The sequence below is a fragment of the Pelobates fuscus genome, chromosome 3, assembly GCF_036172605.1.
Source record: "Pelobates fuscus isolate aPelFus1 chromosome 3, aPelFus1.pri, whole genome shotgun sequence".
Classification (NCBI taxonomy): Eukaryota; Metazoa; Chordata; class Amphibia; order Anura; family Pelobatidae; genus Pelobates; species Pelobates fuscus.
In genome coordinates, this window is record NC_086319.1 from 75250010 (window position 1) to 75271343 (window position 21334).

The 21334-nt window shown below is 41.3% G+C and overlaps 1 protein-coding gene across 1 annotated transcript in view; it reads right to left on the reverse strand.

Annotated features, from left to right (window-relative positions):
* ALDH1L2 (aldehyde dehydrogenase 1 family member L2) overlaps positions 1-19928 on the reverse strand; it is a 75367-nt gene extending 55439 nt beyond the window's left edge. The window contains exons 1-3 of the mRNA XM_063447222.1: positions 19758-19928; positions 8298-8442; positions 1756-1990 (exon numbers count right to left, since the gene is read on the reverse strand). Of these exons, the coding sequence (XP_063303292.1) occupies positions 1756-1990; positions 8298-8442; positions 19758-19805 (428 nt within the window). The 5' untranslated portion in view covers positions 19806-19928. The remainder of the gene's footprint in view (positions 1-1755; positions 1991-8297; positions 8443-19757) is intronic.
* Between the last annotated feature and the right edge of the window lie 1406 nt (positions 19929-21334).

Here is a 21334-nt window from a genome sequence, read left to right on the forward strand (position 1 = left end):
TTAATGGTTTTAACCTCCCTTGCAATTTTAAAAATCACTGGACACAGAAGCATGTAATTTATAATACATTTAGATAAGATTAAATGTACAATTTTATCCGTAGCAGTTGCATTTCTTCACTGACAATTTCTTTGCCACAAATGAATGCCATAATTCTGTTTAATTACTTATTGTGTAAAATGTATATTACCGTTAATTACATGTTGAGCTGGCTCGGCAAATAAGGACAAAAAAAACTAATTTCAGACCACAACAATAAAATTAAGGAAATTAAAAATCAGGTACGTTTACGTTTACGTTTGATGAAGTCATCGGTGAAATTATTTCCTGTAATGAACGAGTAATAATGCACAGATCACCTCCATGCAGTCTGGGGTACTCATGTCCCAGTCCGCACGAGATTAGTGGTAGTTACACTCTAGAGTGGCAGCTGTTGCCATTTAATGGTGTCGGCTAAAATAGGACTGTAACTCCCATTAATGGCAGTAATCAGCACTGGAAACTTAGAAAGTAAACCTTAAATTTCACTATGCTAAGCATTTTAACTGCTACACTACTGTAACACTAACAAGTGACCCCTACACTATAAAAATGCTTACATTAACAGTAACCCTAACCTAAATATATCATTAAATAATACAAATATACACAAGACATGTTTTTGGGGGGAAAGGTATCCCTTCCTTGGGTTCTGGAGATATTTCTAAACTACTTGACTGTGAATGTATTATGGCTTCTCCACAACTCCGCAAATAAGTTAATTTCACATCATTTATGGGTCACATATATAAATATAAACAAACATACATAGAAAGAGAGAGAGAGAGAGAGAGAGAGAGAGAGAGAGAGCTACAACATAGAACATAAGGGGCTCAGTAGAATGTTGTAGTTTATTTCCCAAACATTCTTTACAACAACCCCTGTGTTCTTAGCACAAACATATGTTGTATCAATTCTCGGCAAACCTGTTTATGTATGTGATGTGTCCTCTTTAAAGAGTTTCCATTAAAAGATTTTCAGTACTCAATATGGATTGCTGGGGAATTTTCTAAATGTTTCCTGACCTATTATGTCTTTTATCTGGGGTCTGGGAATACAGCTGTGACATAACTGCAGTGACAAGAAGGGCTATCTCCAAGTCAAGAGTTAAAGGAACACTACAGGGTCAGAAACACAAACATGTATTCCTGACCCTATAGTGCTAAAACTACCATCCTACCTCAATATAGTAAAATCTTACTTTTGTTTAAGTCTGCAGCTGCTGACTCTGCCCCTGATTTGCCTGCCTGGCTGATATAATCAGAAGTGGTGGTCTGGGCCAATCACAATGCTTTCACATAGGATTGGCTGAGACTGTCAAGGAGACAGATCATGGGCAGAGCCAGCACAAATCAAACACAGCTCTGGTCAGTCAGCATCACCTCATATAAATGAATTGAATCAATACATCTCTATGAGGAAAGTTCAGTGTCTTCATGAGGGTAGAGACGAGTGTGCAACACTGCCCCAGGAAGCACCTCTAGTAGCCATGTGAGGAGTGGCCAGTGGAGTTATCTCTAGGCTGTAATGTAAACACTGCATTTTCTCTGAAAAGGCTGTGTTTACTGCCAAGAAAAAAATGAAATAACTGATTCTACTTACCAGAACAAATACAATAAGCTGCAGTTGTTCTGGTGACTATAGTGTCCCTTTAAGAGGAGCCAGAAGGTACTCACTGGCCTTGATGCAAACTTAAAAATTAAAAGAAAAGCTCACCAATTGATAGCAGATGCTCCTCTGTGTCTTGGGAGGATAGAAGGATGGTAGATTATGGAGCCATGTTTAGGGTTGTCAATGACATCCATGGGAATAAACTGTGAGCAGAAAGGGAGAACGTTCAGCTCAGCTCCTACAGACTTATATGCATCTACTACTTCCTTGATAGATTTTCCTTTTACTCTCCACCGGGGAAATTTAAATACTGGTGTTCCATCTTTCTCTGCAGCCACCGCTAAAATAGAACGGGAAAGATAAAAAAAAAACATTGGATAGTTATGTAGCATTCATGAAATTGAATAAGAAATGAGAAAATATGCACTCTTAGGGTTATTCTTTAATCCAGAAATGGAATTGGAATTTCAAATTTTAGACTGAAATAGCAGAATTAGAAAAATAACAGAATCATTTCTGCAATTCAGCCCAAAATGTACAATGCGTAGGTTAACTTCCAAGTTTAGTGGATCACAGTACAAGTGATGGGCACTTATTTCGACTTACAGATTAACAAATGCTCTGTGAGTAGTTTCACCCACCAATACAATGACTAAATACACTGTATACTGTATACTTGCAATTCTCGTTTATTCACTCTATTTTGATTAATTGTAGAATCAAGAACTGGTACACCAGTACAAAGGAGGAAATCAAATACATGAGAGCATGCATGATAACTGTAAAAGTTACAAAAAAAAAAAAATGAACAGGCAATAAGCAAACAAAAATGGCTTACATGGCAAACTAAGGCTGGATGACTTTGTATAGCGTGTGAAAAATCACCTTCAAATTAAAAAAAGTCTGTTAAATAAATAATTAAATAATAATAAAAATCCTATATCCCTTAATAACAATAGTCACCTATGATCAGGTCCCTCTTCTTTCCTCGGGCTATATATGAGTAATAAAATGTGGGGGTCCCTAAGACCAGACAAATAACAAGGGGTGATCATGGCGCGGATCTCCCTTGAGCCGATGAGTGGAGGCTTGTAAAATCCGCAAAAAAATAAATGGACATCCCAAAGACCCTTCAAATGATAAAGGAAATTGTCCTCCCCCGCAACCTATGTGTAGAAGGTGATTCAAATGTAAAATAATTGCAAATGCCACCATTTTTGTAAACCTTAAAGACACTGAAATATAATGCACATATAGTTCCTATTTCCATTTCCCTTCTATATGTATTACAGTTTGTTCGCCCTTCGGTGGCTCTATTGAGCACAGCAAACAATTACTATTTGTAAAGAGCACATAGAGCTTGTCTTACATAGTCTGCGCAGTGATGTGAACATTCTCAAGGGTAGACCATAGAGGGGCATAGGTTTTAAAATAATATCAGGAAGTATTACTTTACTGAGAGGGTAGTGGATGCATGGAATAGATCAACGGAGAAATATTGAATAACCCCTTTATGGGAGATATCCTGGTCAGGGGTGGTCAGTGTGCGTGGTACCCACAACATATAACAATTAATGAGGAAGAGATAATTTAGTAGATACCATATAGTGACGGTAGGGTGACTATATATCTAATAGGTAAACCAACAGGCTATATTTATTTGCCTAAAATGTACTACCCAGAAACACTCATTTCTGTCAATAAATGGCAGAATGATACTAATGGTATTAGTCTGTTATGGCATAAAGTCTCTCAATTACAAACCGTTATATTAGTCCATTTTCAAATAAGCCATCAGGATATCTGGTCTGGATCGACTTTAGATTAATGGGCTTCTATTGAACCAAAAAACGGAAAAAAATAAACGATAAAAGGGGAGAGATTCGCAAAGGTGTTTACTTGTTCAAATGTAAGGTAAGAGGTTGGTATTATGGGGGAATAAAAGGCATATGGTTCTAAGGCAAAAGCTAAGCAATACGAGGTAATCAGTCAGTCACCCAATTCAAGCAGTTGGATATCTTGAATGTGAATATAGCGGTCTAGTTAATAGAGTGTAACGAACAGACACATATAGAAGTATTTAATTAGGTGTGCAGAGAAGTGTATACGTTTGAAGTGAATAACAAACTGAAGATGAGTCCAGCGATGCCCTTTTCTATGTCATGAAGCTGGAAAAGACAGATAATATACTAGCCAATGAAAAAGTTTCGTTTTGTACCACTCGTTGGAATATATTGAATAAAATGTCTGTAAGACCCCTGACTTTATGTTTAATAAACAGAACACTTGGTTTTGCATACAGACATGCTGTCTGTGTGAATTAGTTTCTTCTCCCCGCTAACTGTCTGTCAGAGTTCACCACGACCTGTCTTGCTCAGGCCCAGGTGTATGTTGGCCAACAGGTTCATCAGCAGTACTCCCTAGTAGGAATTTAGTCCTACAATATTCGATTACAATTGAGTGAGTAACTGAGCAAATTTTACAACTGAAGAATCAGTCATCAATGTAATGAAAATTATGTATATAAATTATGTATATAATTTGGGTCCCATTCAAAGAACGGGTCACCAAAGTAATGTCATGTACATAATTTGGGTCCCATTCCACAACATTTTAAAAAGTGCTCACTCACAATGAATAAAATGTAAATCTTGTATGTTAAACCCTTAGTGAAAAAAACACTGAGGATAAATGGAAACTCTTCAAACAAATATTAGAAAGGTACATTTCTCAGTATGTACTATTGGGTAATAAATATAAAAGAAACTAATTGAAACCAATGTGGCTTAGTAGAGAAGTAAAACAAGAGGTTAAAAATAAGAAAAGGGCATTTAAATCAGGCAAATCAGAGGCATCCTATATAAGGAAGCCAATGCGTGCAATGCGTGCAAAAAGGCAATTAAAGTGGCTAAACAAGAAAATGATAAATTGATAGCCAAAGAATGCAAAACCAACCCCAATTTTTTTTATTAAATACATCAATCCTAAAAAAACAAAAAATTAAAGTGTAGGTACATTGGAAACAGAGATCTGGGTCTGTTAGCTAATGAAAACCAGGAAAAGGCAGAAATTTTAAATAACAATTTTTCTTCAGTATATATTAATGAGGATCCTATGGCAAGAGATATGCAAATGATTGCTGCAAAAAACGTGCAGATAACTTGTGATTGGATGACTCGAGACAAGGTGCTACAGCAGTTAAAGAAAATGAATGTAAATAAAGCTCCGGGGCCTGACGGTATTCACCCACGAGTACTTAAGGAGCTAAGTGGGAAAATAAGTGAACCTCTGTATTTAATTTGTCAAGATTCTTTTGTTTCAGGTATTGTACCGGAGGACTGGATTTAAAAAGGGTTCAAAATCCTTGCCTGGAAATTATAGACGTGTGAGCTTAACTTCTGTGACTGGGAAAATATTTGAAGGGCTATTAAGGGATAATATTCAGGAATTCATTGGGAAGAACTTTGTTATTAGCAATAATCAACATGATTTTATGAAACATAGGTCATGTCAAACTAACTTTATTGCATTCAACAAAGAAGTAAGTAGAAGTATAGATCAGGGTGTTGCAGCGGCTACTAAAAAGATTGGACATGGCATACCATTTGCAAAAATAGACAACCCAAGGTGTTGCAGTGGGTTATGTCCAGTCTTTTTTAGTAGCCGCTTAGTCACAAACAGTGGCCAAAGTTAGCATTCATATTTGTTTTTGTCTGAAAAAAGCAAAAAAACTAATATTTGGACAGTGTTTGTGACTAAGTGGCTACTAAAAATGACTGGACATACCCCATTTGCAATACCTTGTGTGGTCCACTTTTGCAAATGGTATGCCATCATGGAAGTAATTCTCATTCCTGGGCTACCATATGGTCTGAAAGTCAACATTACTAATCTGGCAAATTTCAATGTGAAAAAAATGAAAAATGGAATGTGCTCAATTTAACCCTGTAACTTTCCAAAACACTGTAAAACCTGTTAATGGGGGGTACTGTTGTACTCGTGAGACTTTGCTGAATACAAATATGTGCATTTTATTGCAGAAAACAGTATTATGACATTAACAGCTAAAATGTCAGGCGAAACTACAATTTTTTAAAAAGATCTTAATTTCTCACCGTTTTTTAAATTTTATTCATAATACATTATGTTTCATATATGAATAGTTCATTGTAAAAGCCCTGTCTCTCCTGAACAAAATGATATATTATAAGTGTGGGTGCACTTAATATGAAAGAGGTGAATTACGGTTTTTGTTTACATTTTGTTTTGATCAGAACGTGTACTATTGACTTCGTCCTGAAGGGGTTAAAATGCAATTGGATAAATACTTGCAAAAACATAACATACAGGGATAAATTTCTAATTACCGTATATACTCGAGTATAAGCCGAGTTTTTCAGCCCATTTTTTGGGCTGAAAAACCCCAACTCGGCTTATACTCGAGTCAAGGTCTGTATTATGGCAATTTGCATTGCCATAATACAGACTGGGGGGAGAGGGGGGCTGGCAGAGCTGTACTTACCTGTTCTGCAGCTCCTGTCAGCTCTCTCCTCCTCTGCGCCGTCCGGTCAGCACCTCGGTCAGCTCCCAGTGTAAATCTCGCGAGAGCCGCGGCTCTCGCGAGACTTACAGTGTAAGCTGACAGAGGGAGCTGCACAGACGGCGCAGAGGAGGAGAGAGCTGACAGGAGCTGCAGAACAGGTAAGTACAGCTCTGCCAGCCCCCCTCTCCCCCCCACTGAACTGCCACTGGACCACCAGGGAAGGAGAGCCCCCCTCCCTGCCATATATCAAGCAGGGAGGGGGGACGAAAAAAAATAAGAAATAATAATAATAAAAAAATTAATAATAACCAAAAAAAGGGGTATTAGGACCACTATGGGAGGGAGGGGGGGTATAAGGACCACTATGGGAGGGAGGGGGGTATAAGGACCGCTATGGGAGGGAGGGGGGGGGTATAAGGACCACTATGGGAGGGAGGGGGGATAAGGACCACTATGGGAGGGAGGGGGGGGATAAGGACCACTATGGGAGGGAGGGGGGGGATAAGGACCACTATGGGAGGGAGGGGGGTATAAGGACCACTATGGGAGGGAGGGGGGGGGATAAGGACCACTATCGGAGGGAGGGATAAGGACCACTATTGGAGGGAGGGGGGTATAAGGACCACTATGGGAGGGAGGGGGGGTATATGGACCACTATGGGAGGGGGTGGGATAAGGACCACTATGGGAGGGAGGGGGGGTATAAGGACCACTATGGGAGGGAGGGGGGGTATATGGACCGCTATGGGAGGGAGGGGGGGGGTATAAGGACCACTATTGGAGGGAGGGGGGTATAAGGACCACTATGGGAGGGAGGGGGGGTATAAGGACCACTATGGGAGGGGGTGGGATAAGGACCACTATGGGAGGGAGGGGGGGTATAAGGACCACTATGGGAGGGAGGGGGGGGTATATGGACCACTATGGGAGGGATGGGGGGGATAAGGAACACTATGGGAGGGAGAAGGGGGATAAGGACCACTATGGGAGGGAGGGGGTGGGATAAGGACCACTATGGGAGGGAGGGGGTGGGATAAGGACCACTAGGGGAGGGGAGGGTAAGGACCACTAGGGGAGGGGTGAGTCAGGACCACTGGGGGGGGGGTGAAGGAACACGGGGGTGGGGAGGTAAGGACCACTGAGGGAGGAGGAGGGGAAGTCAGGACATATGGGGGGGGGGGGCAAAATGTTTTTTGCCTACGGCGGCAAATATCCTTGCACCGGCCCTGCACACACTGCATTCACACACTGCATTCATACACACACACACTGCATTCATACACACACACACTGCATTCATGCACTGCATTCATACACACACACACTGCATTCACACACTGCATTCATGCACACACACACTGCATTCATGCACACACACATTGCACTCATACACACACGCTGCACTCATACACACACGCTGCACTCATACACACACGCTGCACTCATACACACACACATACGCGCACACTGCATTCATTATACACACACTGTAAATAAATATTCAATTAATATATTTTTTTTAGGATCTAATTTTATTTAGAAATTTACCAGTAGCTGCTGCATTTCCCACCCTAGTCTTATACTCGAGTCAATAAGTTTTCCCAGTTTTTTGGGATAAAATTAGGGGCCTCGGCTTATATTCGGGTCGGCTTATACTCGAGTATATACGGTAGTAGGGTAATAGCTGCTTGATCCAAGGAGACATCTGACTGATATTTTGGGGTCAAGAAGGAATTTTTTCCTAGTTTGTTGAAAAATTGGAAGCGCTACAGACTAGGTTTTTTGCCTTCTTTTGGATTAACAGCAAAAACATATGTGAGGAAGGTTGAATTTGATGGATGCAAGTCTCTGTTCAGCTATGTAACTTTGTAACCATTCACAAATGATTTAAACTCAAAGGCTCCCTGCCCTTAAGGTGCTCATAATAAGGATGAATGGAGTGACAGCACCAGGAGACTCCAGGCAATATAACCGATTCAATGAAATTAAATGGTTATAGTGCCTACAGTGTCCGTTTATGGTATTGCAAGTTAATAATAACACCTTCCATAAATGGATCCTTGCAGTCCTGCTGTAAACTTGTATCTATGAATCGATTACTTACCCAGGGGATCTGCCTTCCCATCCTTGTCTGGAATAGTGAATACTCCAACAACTTTATGTCCTTCTTTGCGCAAATTATTATAGACCTCCTGGCCGAAAAGGCTTTGACCTATAAGGGCTAGCCTTAACTTATTTTGGTAGTAGATCTGAAAGACAAAGCGATAGCATTAATAATATATTGCCACACGATGTATTTATACAGTGCTAGCAAACTTTACAGCACTAGCTAATTAGTTAACAGAGAAAGTTTGGACGGATGTGGTAATAATCCCAGAGTTTAACGTAAAGGATTATAAAATTAATAACTATTACTTATCCCAGTAAAAATACATGAATCCATGTTTTATGGTGTTGTGTGGCAAGTAATGTGGAAATATGTTCTCCAATACAATATAAGTACTTAAAGAGAAACCGTCATGTCTCTGAAAACAATGAAAATCACCTATAACCTTTCTTATGTGTCATTATGCTCCTTAGAGGAGCACTATAGTGCCAGGAAAACAAACTCGTTTTCCCCACCCTCAGGGCCCCCTCCTGCTGGGCTGAAGGGGTTAAAATGCATCACTCAATGCTTTCCTATGGAGGTCCAGTGTCTTCTCACTGTGAAAATCGCGGAAGCGCCTCTAGCAGCGGTCAGTGAGACAGCCATTAGAGGCTAGATTAATCCTCAGTGAAACATAGCAGTTACTCCGAAACTGCTATGTTTTCAGCTGCAGGGTTATAACTAGAGGGACCTAGCACCCAGACCACTTCATTGAGCTGAAGTGGTCTGGGTGCCTATAGAGGTCCTTTAATTCTGTATTTATCACATCCACTGCCTATAATAATATAATAATATAGCATTAAAGGGACACTATAGGCACCAAAACAACTTTAGCCTAATGGAGTGGTTTGGGTGTATAGATAATGCCCTTGCAGTCGCACTGCTCAATTATCTGCCATTTAGTAGTTTAATCGCTTTGGTTTCTGATCATGCAACCGTAGCCACACCTCCCCTGGCTGAGATACACAGCCTGCATTAATCAAATGTTAACTTGATGTAGGAGTTTTTAATCTCTTGCTCTGTAAACTGAACTTTAATCACACATAGGAGGCGCCTGCAGGGTCTAGAAGGCTGATAAAGAGAGCAGTGGAAACAAAAATATAAATTAGACAGAATGTGCAATAAAGAAAGTTTAAACATTAGATCTCTTTACAATAAGTGTGTAGGAAGGCTGTGTAAGTCAAATGCAGGGAGGTGTAACTAGGGCAGCATAAAGAACGTGATTTACCTCCTAAATGGCAGTGAAACTGCAGGGGCATGTTCTATACACTAATACTGCTTAATTAAAGGACCACTCTAGGCACCCAGACCACTTCAGCTTAATGAAGTGGTCTGGGTGCCAGGTCCAGCTAGGGTTAACTAATTGTTTTATAAACATAGCAGTTTCAGAGAAACTGCTATGTTTATCAATTAGTTAAGCCTTCCCCTATTTCCTCTAGTGGCTGTCTCATTGACAGCCGCTAGAGGCGCTTGCGTGATTCTCACTGTGAAAATCACAGTGAGAGCACGCAAGCGTCCATAGGAAAGCATTATGAATGCTTTCCTATGTGACCGGCTGAATGCGCGCGCAGCTCTTGCCGCGCGTGCGCATTCAGCCGACGGGGAGGAACAGAGGCGGAGAGGAGGAGGAGAGCTCCCCGCCCAGCGCTGGAAAAAGGTAAGTTTTTACCCCTTTCCCCTTTCCAGAGCCGGGCGGGAGGGGGTCCCTGAGGGTGGGGGCACCCTCAGGGCACTCTAGTGCCAGGAAAACGAGTATGCTTTCCTGGCACTAGAGTGGTCCTTTAAGCTAAAATTATTTTAGTTACTATAGTGTCCCTTTAAGTATCACAAGAAAATAAAACTGCTTGTTTAAAGAAGATTGTTTTATTCCAATTCCATGAGGACAATGACACGGTGCGAGTTACTAAACACTCATATTTGGAAGGTTGCCTTTGGAATTTATGTAAATAGATAAGCAAAGTACTGCTGGGAGTGACAAGTAAGATCCAATGAGCTTTCTATGATCACGAGTCATGCAGCGTGTAAAAGATACGCCAACTGCTGTATCTGCTTCATATGCTACTGAAAATAATAAAAAAAAGTATTCTCCAAAGAATATTGTACGACAACACTCAACAAAACGTCTACTGCATCAAAATGCCATCGACACCCAGCATGATACGTTATACCAAAACTCCCGAGTAAGAAGTTTTAACTTTGGTAGATAATTTGCATCTAACAGGCTGCACGTTCTGTCTACAAAGTTATTTTCTGCTTATTTACACATTTTATACGCATTTTATAGCACATCATTCCATCCCGACAACAAATTGTTCCAGCTTGCTGCAAAGTAAATATGACACCAGTTGGCATTGCTAAGGTTTAAAAAAAAAACAAAAAAATAAACTTGAACGTTCAACAGTTCTATCACTAATAGAAAGAAACAAAATAGTAGACCTTCCAATGTTTCAGATGGATAAAGAGGGACACTTTGATTTTAGGTGTGTTGCCAGGGGCAGAGCTGCTATGAGAAATTTGATTTGTGATAGTGATTCACATAACTGTGAGTATTATTGCTGTGGAGCTCTGTTATACACTCAGACACACCAACAATATAGAGCTCTTCGATAAGATGGACCTACCGACAGAAGATTGAGACAGAGCGATTTGAGACAAAATTAGGGACTTAGGGAATTAATAGAAAATGTGAAATCTACAAAAATAATCACGGTGACATGGTCAGATCATAACATGGTGAAAATACAACTAAAGAACAATCGCTTAAAAATAGGACAGACTGGAAATTGAATGATAAGCTATTAATCCCCAAACCTAATAGGGAACAGATCGCAAAGGCGATAGATATGTACTGGCTGGATAATGACAATAACGAAGTCTCCTCAATTACAAAGTGGTGCGCATTCAAAAGCGTCATAAGGGGACACCTTATTAGTTTAGAAGCACAGGTTAGGAAAAACCGACAGGAATCCCTTTCCAGTCTATACATTGAATTAAGTGACTGTTACAAAAAAAATACTACGATACCGTCAAGAATGACTTCGAATCAAATTAGGATAATAGAAAATAAAATAAATGAAATATTGATAACTAAAATAAATAAGAATCTCCAGTATATGAAAACAAATTATTATTATAGGGGAAATAAGGCGGATAAATTGCTCACTAATAAAGTTAAAAATATACAAAAAACTAAACTAATTACAAAAATAAAACAAGGAAATGAAATTGTATTAGAACCCAAAAAAATTGGAGAAGCATTTAGAAATTATTATTATAAACTTTATAATTTACCGGCCAGGGGGCGGGGCCGGGCCGCCGAGCCGACTGGACGCCATCCGCTTGGGCTCCAGCTCTGAGCTCGTGGAAAGGGCTCAAAATGAAGATGAAACTAGCCGCATTATCGGAGCCCTCACTGCCGCTGTATGGAGGGTGACGCCAGCATCAGCCCGATGCCCGTGAGTGACACACCGGGCACCGGGTTCACAGAAACGGCCGTTCTCGGCCCGCACACAGCCACACAGCCGTTCTCGGCCCGCACACAGCCTTGTACGGCCACGGTGTGACACGCTCCACTGGGACAGGAGGGGCCGCATAAACAAAGCCTCCAGGCATGGGGTGATACCCCGGCTCGGGGCACGGCCCCGCTCCCCCCCCCCCCCCCCGGCCGGTGGGGGTTACCCCGGCATCATGGCGGCGGCCCGCAGGGTGGCGGGAAATCCCGCGCTCGGCCCATGCCGCTCGCCTACACTAGCTGCAAGAAAAACAGCCTGCTAGCAGATATGGACAACTCTAATGAGGAATACAGGGACGCATGCAACCATCTGAGGTGGCACCACAGCCCACGTTGAGTCCCAACTATAACAACTGCGGATGAGAATCCTACCCAATACACTACCCATTCCCTCCTGGAGCCCGGGTAAGAGACATATGCACCTACAACAGCACATACCAGGCCGGGATACCGCGGGCCCCCCGCGGTGGCAGACCCACGGATGCCCGCCCTCAGGTGACCGGTGTGTCGGCACGGAGCCGGCCAGGCCCTTTGGACTTGGTGGGGATCCAGAGGACTTTGCCCCTGATTCAGTGAGCCCTGTGGGACCGGAAGGCGCATGACCCTCCGGCGGACCGGTGGCCGGGGGGCGCGCACTGGTACCAAGTATGTGACCGGAACCAGGCGAGGCATGGAATGGCTGGGGCCTAGGGGTGGACCTGGGAGAGCCGGGGAGGTGCAGGGGACGGGTGACCTGAGGATTCTACGTGGGGGGGGGATCAGCTGGACTGCCCAAGTAACCGAGTGCCCACGGCACCAAGGATCTACCCACCGACGGACTGGAGTCTGCCCAGGGTGGGGGCACAAGAGGGTGACCCATTGCGGAGATGCCCGCGGGTGTGAATGGCCCATCTTAACTGGACAACATAAAGGACTCATCCTGCTGAAAGCTCAGATGCTGAGGACAACACTGCTCCTGTCTTATTTAAAGTTTTATTATTATTTTATCTTTCATAAGCATTCATTAATTGACATAACCAATTGTAGACGACTGTTATGGATCACTGAAATTAATATATGCGTTAGTCGTGTTTAACCTGTTTTTGATCATTTTAAATATAACGTTTTGAGACTGACATACATGGTGACATAATTTGACTAAACTGTGTGCTGTAGGCTTAGTTATTTTCTGCTATGTATTTAAATAATACGCTATACCATGAAACTGTAAAGCTACATATTATCCTTGATGCACATATTTGCCTTCCCTGATGTATGTAAAAATTACGCAAAAAGTGCACTGTTCCTCATGGCACATACCTGCTAAACTTCTACTCGATATTAAGCTTATGTTTCTTTACTTTTTTTTACTCTCACGCTAAACTTGTTAGCAATACTATGAAACGTCTAATTAACTAAAAAATGTGCAAGTTATTTTTATGCCACAACTATGTCTATCACTCTATGAACACCGCGCTTGTTTGAGCTGTTGTGGCTATACAAGCAATGTTGTAATCTCCTATGCACAACGAAAATAAAGAATTACAAATCAAAAAAAAAAAAAAAAAAAAATAATTTACCGGCCACATCTTCCCAAGAGGAGATAGATAGTTATTTCTTAAATATTCATCTTCCTAGATGATTCTCAATTAGAACTGAATACAGAGATTTCATTCCAAGAAGTCCATGACGCAATTCTCGCCATGAAAAAAAATAAAGCACCGGGCCCAGATGGGTTCACAGATTTCTTTTTCAAAACATATAAGGACAGGCTGATTCAGAGACTGGTAGACTGCTATAACTTAGCGATGAATACAGGTAAACTACCGAAAGAGATGCTGACTGCAAATATTCTACCTATCTTAAAAAATAATAAAAATCCGGAAGAAATTAGCAATTACCGTCCAATAGCACTCTTAAATAACGACTATAAAATTTACGCCTCTATCATCGCTAAAAGGATAAAGAATATAATCTCCTCCCTGATCTCAGAAGACCAGGTAGGATTTATACCAGGAAGGATGTCCTCTAATCATATTAGGAAGATATTAAATATACTTACAAAGATTCATATGAACAAAATCCCCTTTCTAACGATGGCCTTAGACGGAGAAAAGGCATTCGACAGAGTCGGATGGAATTTCATGCAAGCAACTCTGAAGGCTTTCGGGTTTTCTGGGCGCATTATCCCGGCAATTATGGCCTGTTACTCCTTGCCATCCAGTAGGATTGTTGGAGGGGGGATCAAGTCTGACTGGTTTATGGTATCAAACGGCACCCGCCAAGGATGCCCTTTACCCCCTTTATTATACATCTTAACAGCTGAACCCCTGGCATATGAAATACGTAAAAACCCTGCAATAACAGGGCTAAAAAAAAGAGATAAACATTTCAAGATATGCCAATATGCGGATGATACACTGCTAATGCTAACTAACCCATCTAAGTCTGTACCAGCTGCTATGCAGGCAATTGAAAATTACAGCCGCCTGTCAAATTATAAACTTAACGTTCAAAAAACGACGGTTTTACCTTTCTATATGCAAGAGGAAGAGTATCAGTATTTATCTGAACATTTTGCCTTTAGGTGGGAAAAAAAGGGATTTGTTTACCTCGGGATCAATATAGTGAAAAACCCTGCAAATATAATGACGGCTAATGTAATCCCCTTGATTGAAGAATGTATCCAATCGTTAAAACACTGGAACTCCATGCAGTTATCCTGGTGGGGGAGGGTTAACTTTATTAAGGCATACATTTTTCCTAGGTTTATTTACCTTCTGAGGATGATTCCGATTCAGATGCAGCCTCAACGACTCAAGCTTATAAATAAGATTTTTAGAGATTATGTATGGCTACAGAAGAAACCTAGACTGGGGCAGGAGCTCCTGTATATGAAATATAAACAAGGAGGTATTGGCTTTCCAAATATCTTTATATATCACCAAGCGGCTCAGCTAATGCATACCCTGCCACTAATCAAACAGGATAAAACTTCACAAAACTGGTTTGAAATAGAGGGGGAAGATATCACTACTCCTTATAATAGTGTAGATCTAATGTGGCCTATAAGAAAAAAAAGTCGAACTAAAAATACAGGATGTACTACGGATAACATGATAACAAAACCCCTTGTAAAATTTTGGACTCAACTCAAAAATCAATTAGATCTAAAAAACAAAATATTACCCGCTGTGCCCTTTAAAAGTTTAGAGGTCTGGATAGAAAATCTGGAAACAACAGAATGGATTGGAAAGGGGATTAAAAAAGTAGCGGACATATTAGAGGACTGTAGGATTATACCTTTCTCCGACCTACGGAGAATTTATGGTCTCTCAAATGCACAGACTTTCAACTTCATTAGGATCAGGAGCTTTTTGTTAAGCTCCCTCAGTAGTAAATTGAAGTCTCCCTCAGTAGTCAAATTAAATGAATTAATAGACACAGAGAAGGACATAAAATTACTAACCAGATGTGCTGAGATCATGAAAAGCATAAAAGGATATGTTCAGCCTCTAGCAAAATGTAAATGGGAAAGAGATCTATCGATAGAAATCAATATAAGGGATTGGAACAGGGCTCTCCAAACAGTGTACTCTACGATACACTGTTTAAATATTAGGGAAGCTCATTATAAGCTTCTAAATCGATGGTACTTGACCCCTAAAAAGATCCAGAAGTTTTCGAAGGGAGAGACCTCTAGCTGCTGGCGATGTGGTTGTGAGGGGGCTAACGAACTCCATATTTGGTGGGATTGTCCTCCAATTAAAGCAGCATGGGTTCAATATATGGGACACATTAACATTCTTTTAGATATTACGCATAGTTGGACTCCAGATACATTGCTCCTTCATATAAATTTACCGCAACTAACAAAAGAGAAGAAGTGTTTATTGATACACGCTTTGATGGCATTTAAATTAGCCATAGCAAAAAATTGGAAAAAAACAGGAATTGATTCTTGGCCACATATTAAGGCGATTATCTTAACCCAATGCAAAATGGAAAGGGGTATAGCATCACACTTAAATATTAATACCCGATTATTTGAGATATGGGATGAATGGATAAAGGTTCTTGAAAATCCTACCGAGGATAGTCTCCTCACGGTTAATATCGGGCCTGGTTAGTACTTGCATGGGAGACCAACTAGGAACCTCAGGTGCCGTAAGCTTTTTGGAGTCCTTAAAAAAAAGGAGGAATTAATTACGAATTAGGAGAGGTATAATTTAGTAAATGACTGATAAAGAAAAGAAATGCCAACTTTACTGTTTGTATGTTTGTATATGCATGTGTTCAGAGACAGTATGGCTGCAGAGTAAGAAGATAGGGGTGGAGGTCATTAAAATTCTGGCACTCCTTCCTCTACCAAAGCTTACTTGTTAGAAGTACTTTGTGGAGAATAGAGAAATGCTCAAACATTCTTATAGGGTAATACAATTTGTATTATTGAGTATATGCTTCTATAATCTTATCTATATACACAATGTACTATACTTGTTTGATGAATGTTTTACTGGTTTGTCTTTTATATTGTAAAAAAATACCAATAAATAGAAATTAAAAAAAAAAAAAAAGTTAAGCCTTCCCCCTATGTCCTCTAGTGGCTGTCTCATTGACAGCCGCTAGAGGCGCTTGCGTGATTCTCACTGTGAAAATCACAGTGAGAGCACGCAAGCGTCCATAGGAAAGCATTATGAATGCTTTCCTATGTGACCGGCTGAATGCGTGCGCAGCTCTTGCCGCGCGTGCGCATTCAGCCGACGGGGAGGAACGGAGGCGGAGAGGAGGAGGAGAGCTCCCCGCCCAGCGCTGGAAAAAGGTAAGTTTTTACCCCTTTCCCCTTTCCAGAGCCGGGCGGGAGGGGGTCCCTGAGGGTGGGGGCACCCTCAGGGCACTCTAGTGCCAGGAAAACGAGTATGCTTTCCTGGCACTAGAGTGGTCCTTTAAGCTAAAATTATTTTAGTTACTATAGTGTCCCTTTAAGTATCACAAGAAAATAAAACTGCTTGTTTAAAGAAGATTGTTTTATTCCAATTCCATGAGGACAATGACACGGTGCGAGTTACTAAACACTCATATTTGGAAGGTTGCCTTTGGAATTTATGTAAATAGATAAGCAAAGTACTGCTGGGAGTGACAAGTAAGATCCAATGAGCTTTCTATGATCACGAGTCATGCAGCGTGTAAAAGATACGCCAACTGCTGTATCTGCTTCATATGCTACTGAAAATAATAAAAAAAAGTATTCTCCAAAGAATATTGTACGACAACACTCAACAAAACGTCTACTGCATCAAAATGCCATCGACACCCAGCATGATACGTTATACCAAAACTCCCGAGTAAGAAGTTTTAACTTTGGTAGATAATTTGCATCTAACAGGCTGCACGTTCTGTCTACAAAGTTATTTTCTGCTTATTTACACATTTTATACGCATTTTATAGCACATCATTCCATCCCGACAACAAATTGTTCCAGCTTGCTGCAAAGTAAATATGACACCAGTTGGCATTGCTAAGGTTTAAAAAAAAAACAAAAAAATAAACTTGAACGTTCAACAGTTCTATCACTAATAGAAAGAAACAAAATAGTAGACCTCCCAATGTTTCAGATGGATAAAGAGGGACACTTTGATTTTAGGTGTGTTGCCAGGGGCAGAGCTGCTATGAGAAATTTGATTTGTGATAGTGATTCACATAACTGTGAGTATTATTGCTGTGGAGCTCTGTTATACACTCAGACACACCAACAATATAGAGCTCTTCGATAAGATGGACCTACCGACAGAAGATTGAGACAGAGCGATTTGAGACAAAATTAGGGACTGCCCCTCGTAAATAGGGACACTTGTCAGGTATGAAATAGTATGATGGGTAAGCTTGTTTCTTATATATTGTGTCTCATTTTAATTCTACAAATCTATACTGATGCAATATATAAAAACTTTTTAAAAAGTAGCAATTTTTAAATGTTTATCGAATTTCCTCTTAAAGATATAAACACACACTAATCCAGTGCCTCTAGTGTGAACTCTACTTTCAATAGCTAGAGAGAAGGCTTCTTTTGTCACAACGTGGCAGTTCTGAAAACCTGACCATCAGCCAATCCAGAGATCACGTTACATGAACAATAGAATTTTAAAGTAAAGAAACAGCTTATCATTTTAACACTCTAAATAGCAATTAATTATTTACCTATAAAATTAGGTAAAATAATTATATGGCCGAAGGAATTATAAAAAGAATGGTCGAATGGTAGTGTCACAAGTAGAACATTGACAAAAGAGGTTGTGAGTTTGAAAAGAAGCATCTTAGGCATGTGTGCACGTGCCAATGCACATGAGATATATATATATATATATATATATATATATATATATATACATATATATACAAACATTTGTTCAGGTAGTGATGTCTAAACAACTCTCAAACCTTTTATGTCACATGCTCATTTTAAAGTGGAGCTGACACTTTAGGTGGGGGGGTCCATTTTTTTTGCAAGGACCCCAGTAAGAGACACCTCTGATTAGGGTCCAGTGGCAACAGGGTGGAAAAGATCTAAAGATATTCCACACGGCTGCCGGCATATTCTTCTGGGAGATCCTTTTTAGCTCCTGATGTTTCACCTTGCCAGGAGTCTGGCCAGTGTTGTATTCGTGCGCATGCACGAAAGTACAACACTGAGGTCTACGGAGGATCCTGCTAAACAATTGGAGCCTCCACATATCACGTCTTGCTTTGATAGGTGAGACGATGACTGAATCCCACAGTTATCACTTGTGATGAGTACTGGGATTGGACAAAAGTTGAAGGCAATCCTCTGCCTTTTGACAACTTCTGGCTTTTCCATAAGACAATCTGATAGAAATATTGCAATTTTACTCCACTGTTTCCCAGAAGCACCTCTAGTGGCTGTCAGTAATTCTGTCTTTAGGTTTTCTGTAAAGATTTTTAAGCATTTATTTTCCAATAAGCAAAACCAAAATATGTTTGACTTCCCTTGCTGAAAACACCTTGATATTAGCCAACATTCTAACAGGGTTATTTACCAAAAGTGAATTGTTTAGAAAGAAGGTTACAATAGCTGAAATCAAAAGAATAGCTGAATTAAGAATTTTCCAATTCAGATTGTTGGCCTAAATTTCCTATACAGAAGAGGGGCCCAATGGTGCAAGTTTTCAATTCTCCAAAATGGGGCTAAATAGTCCTGAATGCTAGCACTACATCTATTTTTAAGGAATCACTTTTATCCAACGTGCTCCAGAGACAAAACAAAGTGCTTGTGGGAATAATCTCTGGGATCCAATGAACAAAGCTATACCTCGTGTGCACCCCATGTCTGCTGCTGATGTAACTCCAAATCTGGAGGAAAGCCTATTGTATGAATTTGGCAGTAGCTATGGTTACAAGGCAAAGCAGCTCTGAGATCCTGGCAGGCTGCCAGCCCATAGAATAGACTGCTTTACGTGCAGAGCATCCAATAACACTGTATATGTGATTTACGTATAAAACCAAAAGATGAGATTGGCTCGGTCTGTTGAGTTCTACATTGCGATTGCTAACGATGCACAGTGTATATGGTGTTTGATGACTTTATTATAGGGGTCACTTTAATGTCAACAGCAGTGAATGTATTCCGTGTCTGAGGGGAGGGGGTGCACTAGTGTATGGCATTGTGTGTACACTGTAGGATGACTACAACTCCCATAGTAATTGGTCATGGTCATGTTGCAGTCCTGCCCTGATCATTAACCGTTTCACTGCTGAATATAAAATACAGCATCGTGGTTCCTACGTCCAATGCTCCCAGGGAGCCCAGTTCTGCTAGATAGAAAGCAGGTTAGTGTGGCCCTTTCACAATGCATGCCAATGACATCCTGGGTGATCGCATTATTCCTGTGTGTGTCCGGTAGGTACTCACCGAAGCGGTGGAGAACTTTCTGATAAACTGATTGGCTGCCCAAAGCATGTTGGCAGTGCCCAGCGGGTGCTCAGACTATGCCCCAGTAAGGCTGTGAATGCTTGCTCTCCCTGGAACCCTGAGATTCTATACAGAACACGGAGTAACAGGGCAACGTTCCATTTTGGCCCCGCCCCTTTCATTCCCGATAATCCGCAGAGCCAGCAATAACCCGGCCCTTTCAGTGAGTCCACGCCCCTTCACCCCGCGTTCACCGTGTACAGCAGCTCTGAAACCACGCCCATTTAATGGTATCCGCCAACAGGACACGCCCATATGCGAGGTAAGCCACTCCTCTTGGATGCAGATCTTACTTGGTACACAGACTGATGCAACAGACTTGGCTGCGATGCTCACAGTCGGATTTATCCAACCTTTGAACGTGGGCAGGGTGAACCTTTGTAATTATGGCGCCCCCTCAGACAATAAATATTTTTTTTTATTCACTACTTAATAATCATCTTTTAAAAGTGCATTGTAGAACAATTCGACATCTGACTGCTGGGGGAAACCCAGATCACAAAGGCAGGACCAACACAGAGACAAAGCATTACACAACACAGAAGGGTACAACACGAAACCAACACAGTCGACGCATACACACAACACGCAAAACGGATCACTTAGCCTCATACAATAATAATACGTATGTTTATTACGATTCATCTGTTTATTTTCTGTACGTTCTCTATACATGATATACATGTTTTATGTAAAAAATAAATCTGACGGTTACCAAGATACCACCGGGCTTCTACGTAAGCCACACAATGCATACCGATCGCAATATAACTTTCTTAATCAAAATAAAGAATTGAAAAAAAAAAAAGTGCATTGTAGGACCATGTGAGGTAAACAGAAGGATTCTCTAGTCTGGAAATGATCCAAGCGTTTTTAAAGGGACACTGTAGGCACCCAGACCACTTCAGCTAATTGAAGTAGTCTGGGTGCTGTGACCCTTTTGCACTTAGTTCTGCAATGTAAAACATGTTTACATTGCAGCTTTAAGTCTGCCCCCAGTTGCTGTCTGCCAGACAGCCACTTGGGGTGCTTCCGGAATCCAAACAGACTTTTGATCCAGTTATCTGATGCTGGATGTGCTCTCGGACCTCCAGCGTCAGATTTTGCCCATTGGAAAACAATCAACAATGCTCTCCTATGTGGAGGCATAGGCGTGCGCATGGGGTGTGCCGGGTGTGCCTGGGCACACCCTAATCCCCGCGGCACGCCTATGGAGTGAGACCGGCAGGGGAGATCTCAGGATCTCCCCTGTCGGCTCATGCAGAGCCGTCGCTATCCGAGGGCCGGCTCTGCTCTCAGCCTCCCTCCCCACCGACCCACAGGCAGTGAGGGAGGCAGGAGAGGACCCGGGGAGCTCTTGCCAGCAACTCCGCCAGGTTCCTCTCGCGGCAAAGCTCAGATCTCGCGAGAGTGAACTCTAGCCCCGCAGGCTAGAGTTCACTCTCCACTGGACCACCAGGGAAGGATGGCAGTAGGAACGAGGATCCCCTCTCCCTACATAAGGTAAGAAGGGAGGG